Here is a 9555-nt window from a genome sequence, read left to right as displayed (position 1 = left end):
AGCGGTGAGCCAGGCAGGGACTCTGCTGGCAGGGGACAAGGGACAGGATGAGGGGGAACGGCCTCAAGCTGCGCCAGGGGCGGTTCGTGTTGGATATTGGGAAAATTCCCCCATGGAAAGGGGTTGTCACCGCTTCCCAGGGCAGTGGTGGAGTCACCATCCCTGGGAGTGTTCAAAAAACACGTGGATGTGGCAGCTGAGGACGTGGTTTAGTGGTGCTGTTCAGCTGGATGCCATGATCCCATTTCCAACTTAAACAATTCCACGATTTCACGGCTTCAGCGCCGAGAAAAAAAAAAACAAAACAAAAAACCAAAAAAAACCACCAAACCACACGGCACGACCAGCGCCTGTCAACACGATTTATTTACATCACAAGAGCCCCCCACCTTGGCACAGCACCACAGGGGGGGGCACGTCCCTCCAGGAACAGCCCCCCCCCCCCCCTTCCCTCTGCCAACCCAAAATGTCCTTGGGAAAAGTAAGACTCAAAAGTGTCCTTGGGAAAAAGCAAAAGACTCGTCACAGCGACGCCCTCACCCCGGGGAGGGAGGGAGGTGGATGCAGCAGGAGCCGCTGTCTCTGAGCGATGAGCCTTCCAAAAATGTCCTCTGCCCCCCGAGCTCTGCCAGCACCAACCCACGCCAGGTCCTGGTGGGATGTCAAGGTCCAGCCGCCTCTCCAGGGGGGTCCTGCTCGCCCCCGAGCCCCCCGTCGTGGCCCTGGCGCTGCCGCCCTGCCCACCCCTCCCGCAGCTCCTGGTACAGCTCCTGGTGCTCCTCCTTCCAGCGCCTGAAGGTGTCCGAGGTGAGCGAAGCCTCTCCCAGCAGCTGCTCCAGCGCCTCCAGCTCCGCCAGCTTCGCCTGCCCGGCACAAGGGGGAGGTTTTTGGGGCGGCCACCCGCGGGCAGGGGGGGTTTGGGGAGGGGAAATCGCGGGGCTGGGGGGGGGGTCCCACCTTGAGCGTGCTCTGCAGCGCCCGCACGGCGTGCACCCTCTCGTTGATGTGCGGGTTCTTGTTGCGCCGCAGGAAGGATTTTCGGCACTGCTCCTGCGTCAGGAACCGCCGCTGCCCGATGAGGGACACCCCGCCCTGACTCAGGCACCGCATCAGGCTCTCCAGGTCCTCCCCGGCGGGGTCTGGAGGAGGGGAGGGGGGCACTGGAGCAGGAGGGGAGCCCCCAAACCCCACGGGGCTCCCCCCTGCGTGTGAGTGGGAGGGGGGAGTGTAGAATCGTGGAAAGGTTTGGGTTGGAAGGGGTCTGAAAGTTCACCCAGTTACAACCCCTTAGAACGGCAGGGACACCTTCCACTATCCCATGTTGCTCCAACCTGGCCTTGGACACTTCCAGGGATCCAGGGGCAGCCACAGCTTCTCTGGGCAACCTGTGCCAGGGCCTCCCCACCCTCACAGCGAAGAATTTCCTCTTAATATCCAATCTGAACCTACTCTTTCTAGTTTCCCCCTTGCCCTGTCACTCCGTGCCCTTTTAAAAAACCCCTCTCCATCTTTCCTGTAGGCTTCCTTCACCCCAAGATGGTTCCCACTTCAACACACCCCAACTCGAGTTACCCCCCAGCACACACACAGAGAGAGAAAACAGAGGCCCTGACTGTGATTAAAGGGTGCACACGAGGTGACAGAGTGACAGATGCCACCCCCAGCACCTACCCATGGGGGAGCAGGGCCGGGGGCTGCCCTGGGGGCTGCTGGACTCGCCGCTGGCCGGGGAGAGCTGGGCTTTGTCCGGGGGGTTCTGCAGCCTCTTCCTCGGCTGGGGGAGAGATGAGGCAGGAGGTGAGATGAGGAACCTCTGTCCCCTGCCCAGGATGTCCCCCAGGGCCACTCACCGAGTCACATCCGTGCCTGGGGGACTCATCATCAGGGTCCTCAGCCTCTGTCTCACTGTAGCAGTCTGGGGGAGCAGTGGGAGTGGGAAGATTCCCCCCTCAGGGTTGAGCATCATCCCAAGCCCCTCTCAGGGGGAGGTTTTTCACATTCCCACAAATCACAGGCAAAGCTCCCAGCACTCCCACACAGGGGATGTGGCACCAGGCACAGCTGCCCCACCAGGACCTCCAGGTCCCCCCAGGGTCCCCATGTCCCACTGACCCCACCCCCAGGTCCCCTCAGGGTCCCCATCTCCCACTGACCCCACCTCCCACCCCAGAGAAGGGCTCATTACCTTCCTCCTTGTCTGGGACTGACTGGTGGGCAAGTGTGTACTTTGTTTTGGCTGTTATGAGCCGACTGACCCACCTGGGGAGGGAAAGGACAGACAGACAGGCAGAGGAGGGTCCTGGCCAGCCCAGGAGTGGCAGGACTGGCACTGACCAGCACCGGGGGGTGTGTTACTCACATGCTCAGGTCAGCCAAGGTTTCAGCAGCAAAGACAAAGGGCTTGTACTTCTGGTGGCACAGCTGGAACACACTGAGGACAGGCAGGTGGCTGCTGTGGTGACACAGAACTAGCCACAAGCCCCCTCCAGCCTCCCCATTCCAATCCAGCCCAGGGGTCTGGGCTTCTCCCTGCCCTGGGAGATGTCCTCGGCCTCATCCCAGGTAATACCAGGAGCACAGTGCACATCTTGCTCAGTGCAGAGAGAATATTGCAAACCCTCTGGGGACTCCACCAGCCCCTTGGAGGCCCCACCAGCCCTACAGGGACCCTGGCAGGCCCATGGGGACCCCACCACCACATGAAGGCCCCGCCAGCCCTGTGGGGACCCCACAGCCCTGCAAGGACCCCACCAACCCTACTGGGAGCCCACGAGGCCCATGGGGACACCAGCCGATCCATGGGGACCTCTGAAGCTCTGAGAGGATCCCACAAGCCCCATGGGGACATGCAGGTGGTACCCAGCAGGATTCATCAGCACGTGCCCAGCATCCCCCCCCTTCCATCACCAGCTGGGAGGTGAGACAGACCCCACTCACTATTTCTTCTTCTGCTCCCTCGTGCTCTCCAGGTCGTAGGTGGCCACGTTGATGAGTCCTGCAGCCTTCTCATCCTGTGAGGAATGGGGACAGTGTGTCCAACACCACCACCTTGGGAAATCCCAGCTGCCCAGGTGGGAGTGGGGGGTAGGAGGGCACCCGGTGGCCCCCACTCACGTTGGGGTGGTTGTACCAGTAGAGCGTGTGGCCCTTCAGCACGAACCAGCACCGCTTCCACTTCTGGGCCATGAAGGCCACGTGGTCCTTCTTCTTGAGGAGCCACCCATCGCAGTCCACCCGGCCCAGGTCCCGGCACGAGACCCGCCGGCGGCTCAGCCTGGTCGCCACTCCTGCCACCACGGCACCGGGGGGTGTCAAGGCAGGGCAGGGGGAGCAGAGCCCCCCTCCCCGGGGGAGCCCCCAGCCCCCTTCACCCCAGCCTGGCAGGGTCCTGCTCACCTTTTGGTCTGCGTCCTGTCTGGGGGCTGCCCTGGGTGGGGAGATGGAGATGAGCATTTAGAGATGACATAAGGGGGGGGTGAGGGCAGGGCAGTGTTAGCTGAGCCCCCCCAGCAGCACACACAGCCCTCAGGGACCCCCTTAGGGACCCCCAGCTTGCACACACACAGCAGCGAGCCCAGAGGGGAGCTTGGAGGGGAACCCATCCTGGCACAGGCATTTTGACTCCCACCACAGGCAGGACACAAAGTCCCGTGTCACCCCCCCACTCTGACACCCTCCCAGTGTCCCCCCCAGCTCTCACCTCCCCAGGGAGCTGGCAGGGCTCTGCACCCCCAGCCCCCGTGGTGGGGGCTGCCGTGGGGCTCAGCTCTGTGCTGCGGGGTCTGGTGGCAGCAGAGATGCCCAGAGAGTTTGGGCTGCCCAGTGAGGTGCCCAGGGGGGTGTCCAAGGGGGTGTCCAAGGGGGTGCCACTCTCCCACTCCTCCTCTGCAGTGCCTGTGAACAGCGAGCCGGGCTGCAGCCTCCTGTCCTGGGGGGAGATCTCTCCGTCCCCGCCTCTTCTCCCGTCCTACCCCGTCCTGACAGTCCCGGCAGCTCCTCCACGGCCGCCCTGGGCAGCCTCAGGTCCTGCTCGTCCTCTTCCTCCTCTTCGTCAGTGACGGGATCCGGCGCTGAGTCCGGCCCGGAGTCCAAGTCGGCACCAACGCTGGGGGAAAACGGGATTCCTGAGCCACAAACCTCTTTGACGTCTGCAGGGATCCCACTGTCGGCCTCTGGGTGGGGCACCCGCGGTTCAGGAGTGGGGCTGGAGGGGACGCGGTGGTGGGGGCTCAGCACCAGCTCCGCCAGACCTCCGTGGTCCCCGACAGGGTGGGAGCCCGGCCGGTGGCTCCTGCCCGCGCTGCCGTTGGCTCCCCGCACGCCTTTCCATTCCGGGAGAGGAGAAGGGTCATGTCTAAATATAGTTTCAACCCCACTAAAACGTTACCAAGTGAATGAATTACAAACACAACCCACTTTTTTTTCCGTTCCTTAAGGCTACTGGGCAGCTCCCCGGGCCGCTCGCAGGCAGCTGCTGCGCCGCTGGGACTTCTCCGCCCCCAAAAAAGAGCTGGGAAGGGGCCTTGGGGGCATCCAAACAGCTCCTCGCTGGCGGGATTGGGGGTGTTGGGGTGTCGGGATGGGGCTCACCTGGAGGTCAGGGACACGGGGCTGCCTGGGCACTCGCCACTCCTGGTGCCGGGGGAATCTGCAGCATCCGAAAATGCTCCCGGGAGCTGTGGATGGAGTGTCAGGGACAACCCCGCCCCACCACGGACCCCAGAGCTTTAGGGATCACCAGTGTGATGGGAGATGCCTGGCTCTGAGCGTCTCTGCCTGGTTCCCAGCACGTCCCAGTAAGGCACTTGGGATGAACTGGGAGCACTGGGATCACTCACTTGCTGCCTGGGAGAGGGAGGTGAGCCATGCAGGTCAAGGGGGATCTTCTTCAGCACCAGTGTCACCTCGTTTGCTTTCTCCAGCAGCTTCTTCTCCAGGTTGATGCGTGTCCAACCCACCTGCACAGCCCCATGATGAGCTGTGGCACACAGCCCTGGCCCCATGGCTGCTGCATCCCCCAAACCCTCCCCAGACACAGATCCCACACCCCCCAATCCCCCAGCGGTGGCTCCTGTGTCCCTCAGACCATTCCCAGCCATGGGTCCTGCTTTTTGCAGATCTCAACTCCTATATCCCCCAAGCCCTCCCAGCTACACTCCCCCTAAAGTCCTCCCAGTCACAGGTCCCATGTCCCCCTAAAATCCTCCCGGCTGCATGTCCTGTGTGCACCCAAAATCCTCCCAGCTGCACTCCCCATATTCCCCCAGCCCTCCCGGCCTTGCAGCTCCCTGTCCATGACTTCCCTGCCAAAAACCAGCCCCGTCCCCTCCGACTCACCACGACCTGCTCATTGACCTGCACGATCTCGTCCCCGGGCAGGATGTGCCCCCCGTGGGCAGCCAGGGCCTGGGCAGAGGCAGGGGGGGAGTGGGGTGCCCAGTCCTGGGTTCCCACCCCCTCTCCCCAAGCTAATCCACACTCAGGATCTCTCCCGGATGGGGAGAACCGGGGAGGGATTAACCATTAACCCGACCTTTCATGGAGCAGCCGGAGCTGCCCAGGTGGGATCGGGGTGCAGAGGGGGCTCCCCCCGTGCCCAGGCTGTGCTCACTCATGAGATGAGTTGCACAGTCTCAGCTGCAGGCAGCCCCCCCAGCTCTGGGTTGGGATGTGGATTAGGGCCCTAAGAGGACCCCATGGACTGGGGGAATTCCCCGTGGCAGGTGCTAAAAGAGACAGGGTGGCACTTGCGGGGGGTGACAGACAGGGAGGGCCAGCCCCTCACTCACCTCCGAGGTGGTGGCAGACACGAAGTGCAGGCAGGAGCTGGTGGAGGTGATCTCAAAGCCCTGAGTGGGACAGGAAGGGGGTTTGAGCAGGGATCTGGGGGGGTCCAGAGGCAGTGGGGGGCACTGGGGTGGTGGAGACTCACCAGCGGGGTGGTGATGAGTGTCAGGGGGTCAGAGGGTGGCACTGAGGTGTCAGGGGACACTGGGGGGCTCCCCCATGGGCTGAGGGGCAGCGTTGGCGAGTCAGGGGATGTTGGTGGGCTCTGCCACAGGCCTGCAGGCAGCGATGGGGTGCTGGGGGACCTCGGGGGGCTGCCCCTTGGGCCGGGGGGCAGCGCCAGCCCCACCTGCTGCAGCACAGCCCTGCGGTCCAGCAGCGCCGGGGGGCTGCAGCCCACGATGCTCTCGCAGATGCCCACGATGTGCTGGCACTGTGGGTGACAGCAGGGGGCTCAGATGGGCCCTGGCAGACCCCCCTATGCCTGCCACCCCCTCCTCACCCACAGCACTTACGATCAGCAGGATCTGCCTGTCCCTCTCAGCTGCAGGACAATCCTGGGGGAACAAGATGTGGGGATGAGCGGGAAGGGATGGCTCCATCCCAGCTGGGGGGACCCCATGGGGAACCCCCCTTGCACCACATCCCCTCTCACCCCACCTCCAGCCCGGCAGAGCTCTGGGGGGACAGGAGAGCTGCCAGCTGGCTCCCCAACCCTGACACCGTGCCCGTCACCCACCGCCTGCAGTGTCTCTCCCAGCTGGGCACACAGCAGGACGATGTCCTGGCTGGCTGAGAAGTCGTTGAGGGTGGAGAAGAGGTACCTGGAGGGGGACACAGAGCTCAGCCCCTGGTGTGGGGGTCACCCAGCACCCAGGGGGGCCCTCACCTGCCCCGGACCTGTTGAGCCAGGAGAAGAGTCCCTTGGCAGCCCCGACCAGGTCGATGACTCGGGCCAGGAGGGTGAGGGAGGGTGGCTGGGGGGCATCCCCTGCTGACAGCCCCCCCAGCACCAGGCTCTGGATGCCCTGTGCCAGCTCCTGCAGCCTCTCTGTCAGGGTCCGTAGGCTGGTGCTCGCCAGCCCTGCGTCCTGGGGGGGACAGGGATGCCAGGGGATGGGGGGGCAGTGGGGATCTCAGAGGTGCCTCCACATTCCCACCTTCACCCAGCCCTGATTCCCAGCTCCAACCAGCACAGAGTGCCCCCACATCCCTCCACCACCGAGTTCAAGGTGCCCCAGTGTCCACCCTTCCACTCAGCCCAGAGTGACCCCACATCCTCCTTCTCCAGCCCAGGATGGCCCCATGTCCTCCCCTTTACCCAGCCCAGGGTCCCCCCACATCTCCTCTCCGATGAGTCCAGGGTGTCCCCACCTTCACCCAGTGCAAGGTGACCCCATGTCCTCCCTTCCACCCAGCTCAGGGTGCCCCCAAATCCCCCCTTCCTCCCTGGTTTCCCCACAGCCCCTGGGGGTCCCTGCACTCACCAGCTCACGGAGCTGCTCCACAGCCTCCAGCAGCAGCTCCTGGTGCCCCAGGGGCCACACACCCAGTGCCTCCAGTGCCTCCACATCCAGCCCCAGCAGGTCAGGCCCTGCCAGCTCCCAGGCCTCGAAGGGGTACCCCTGCACCGCTGCATCCAGCCCTGCCACAGACCAGCATCCCCCACCGTCTGGGTGACCCCAGGGCGTGACACCTGGCTGATGGCACGGCCCTCTTCATGCAACGAGTTCACCCAATCCCAGCCTAAACGGTGGGCACGGCCAGACCCCCACCCCATCCACAGCAAGATCCAGGGAAAATGCCCCCTCTCAAGGAGAAGAGATGAGGGACCAGAAGCGCTGCCACCCCGCCCAGCCACACCAACCTACCCACATGTCACCAGTCTGGGGACACCCCACCCCAGAGCCAGCAGTGGGGTGTCCCCTGGGTTGGGAGGGGCAGGCGTGGGGGGTGGGTCTCACCTCGGAGCCAGGCGGTCACCTCCGCGGGGCCCCAGGAGCCCACGGGCTCCATGGCGGCGGGGCCGGAACGGGCGGCGGGAGCCGGGAGCGGGAGCTGGGAGCGGCTCCCACCTGTGCCGGGAGCGGGAGCCCCATTGGAGCGCCCGAGTGCCGCTCACCTGCCCAGCGCCATCCCACGGGGCGAGGCCCCACGGCGCGCCCCAGGTGAGTCACGGCGGGACGGGGACGGTGACGCACGGCCGCTGGAACCCCCCCCTGGAAAATGGGGCTGCTGGAACCCTCCTGGAAATGGCACACGGTGTGTTTTACCCCCCCCCCCAAAACCGCTGCGTGCAGTGAAGGCTGAGGCCCAACAGCACTTGTGACACTAGTCACCCCAGCTGCCCTGTTTGGCCACACAGACCCCCCCAGAAGAGCCTGAGGGAACCCCTGCTCAGCCCCCTCCCCACCGGTGTCCCTGCTGGCCCCTGGCTGGGTGACCCCAGGGGGTGACACCTGGCTCGTGGGAGAGCCCTCTCCGTGCAACGAGTTTGCCTGGTCTCAGCCTAAATGGTGGTGATGACCAGACCCCCACACCACCCTCAACGGGATCCAAGGAATGATGCCCTCCCAGAAGAGATGAGGGACGGGGAAGTTTTTGGGGCGTCACCCCCCGCCCAAGGCACATTCACACCCCCCCCTTTGCGAGGGAGGGGGATTGAGGCAAGGGGCAGCCCCCATACAGGCCTGCAGAGCCCCATGGCTGAGCCCGGCTCTTCAGCCCCCCCAGACGTGTCCTGGGCTGGCTCCGGCCCCCCCGCCAGCGCCTGGGCTCCCAAACCCCCCCGCCCTGCGTGTGCGCTCGGGGGAGCAGCGGGCGCTGATCGCGGCTGACAGCGGCTCTGTGCTCGCCCGGTGCCGCCCTTCCCGAGGGGGCCGGCGGGCAGGACACAGGCACGGACCCCTCGCCGTGCTCAGGGCAGGGGTCCCCGTGTTGGGGGGTCCCAGCCCCGCCGCCGCCGCCCCGCGGGGCCTGATCCTGCTGCTCCCCACCGCGCCATGATCATCCGCCCCAAGCGCCTGACCCCGGGGTACTTCCGTCTGCTCCAGGTAAGGGGGCCAGCGGGGTTGGGGGCAGCCCGTGGGGACCCCTGGGATGGTGCTCCTGTCGCCCACCAGGCCTGCTGGCCACGGGAGCCATTCCCGGCTCCATCCCAGCTCCGCGTTAGCAGCGAGGGTGCTGCCAGTGGAGTCCCTCAAGTGCCGCTCGGAGCACTCCAAAAGCCACCCTGGACACCCCGGGGGGGGACAAAGCTGCCCCCTTCCCCTGTACACCACCAGGCGCGATGGAGACATTCAGGGCATGGGCCCAAGCCCCCTGTTCCCGCGGGGTTTGGGATTTGGGGTGCCCCAGCGCTCCCCTCTCCTCTCCTCTGTCCCCCCACAGATGCAGCTGGCGGCAGGACGGGGGGCCGAGCCGGGGGGGCGGCTGCTGACCCCCCTGGCCCTGCTGCTGGCGGCTGCCGGGCTCTGCCTGTCCCTCTACAGCGCCCGCAGAATGGCTGACCCCGCCAAGGCCCCCCCGGCGCCGTGAGGAGGGGGCTGGCGGGGCCGTGGGGACAGTCCCCGGGGGGGTGTCGGGGTCCCCCTCCACTCGCCATCCCCCGTCTGAGCGGAGCTGCGGCGACTTTCCGGCCGACCTGCGCCACATCCAGCCCTTCCCGCCGCGCCTGGGCACGCGATGGTGCCCTGGGGAGGGGGGACACGTGCCTGTCCCTGTCTGTCCCCGCTTTTGGAGCCGGGATGGAGACTGGAAAAGCCGCCT

General features: G+C 65.5%; 1 protein-coding gene across 2 annotated transcripts; it reads right to left on the bottom strand.

Moving 5' to 3' along the window:
- Nucleotides 1–353: 353 nt before the first annotated feature.
- CNKSR1 (connector enhancer of kinase suppressor of Ras 1) lies at nt 354–7970 on the bottom strand. 2 transcript variants are annotated; one of them, XM_051807073.1, is made up of 21 exons: nt 7752–7970; nt 7275–7432; nt 6688–6878; nt 6527–6611; nt 6303–6344; nt 5933–6220; nt 5790–5849; nt 5338–5406; nt 4839–4958; nt 4591–4676; nt 3972–4105; nt 3701–3894; nt 3397–3427; nt 3115–3287; nt 2938–3011; nt 2360–2431; nt 2186–2259; nt 1851–1915; nt 1672–1774; nt 958–1139; nt 354–863 (listed from the first exon to the last, which is right to left on the bottom strand). In XM_051807073.1, exons 1-21 carry the CDS (start codon nt 7801–7803, stop codon nt 663–665), a joined length of 2454 nt encoding a protein of 817 aa, XP_051663033.1. In that variant the 5' UTR covers nt 7804–7970; the 3' UTR covers nt 354–662. The 2 variants fall into 2 exon arrangements, with proteins under 2 accessions (XP_051663033.1, XP_051663034.1); XM_051807074.1 differs by lacking the exons at nt 6688–6878; nt 7752–7970 and having other exon boundaries at nt 7275–7417.
- Nucleotides 7971–9555: the final 1585 nt, after the last annotated feature.

This window comes from Manacus candei, unplaced genomic scaffold (genome assembly GCF_025592945.1).
Source record: "Manacus candei isolate 608988 ecotype Guabito, Panama unplaced genomic scaffold, ASM2559294v1 h1tg000070l, whole genome shotgun sequence".
Lineage (NCBI taxonomy): Eukaryota > Metazoa > Chordata > Aves > Passeriformes > Pipridae > Manacus > Manacus candei.
The sequence above is the reverse complement of the archived record's forward strand: the minus strand, read 5'-3'. Positions and strand labels throughout refer to the sequence as shown.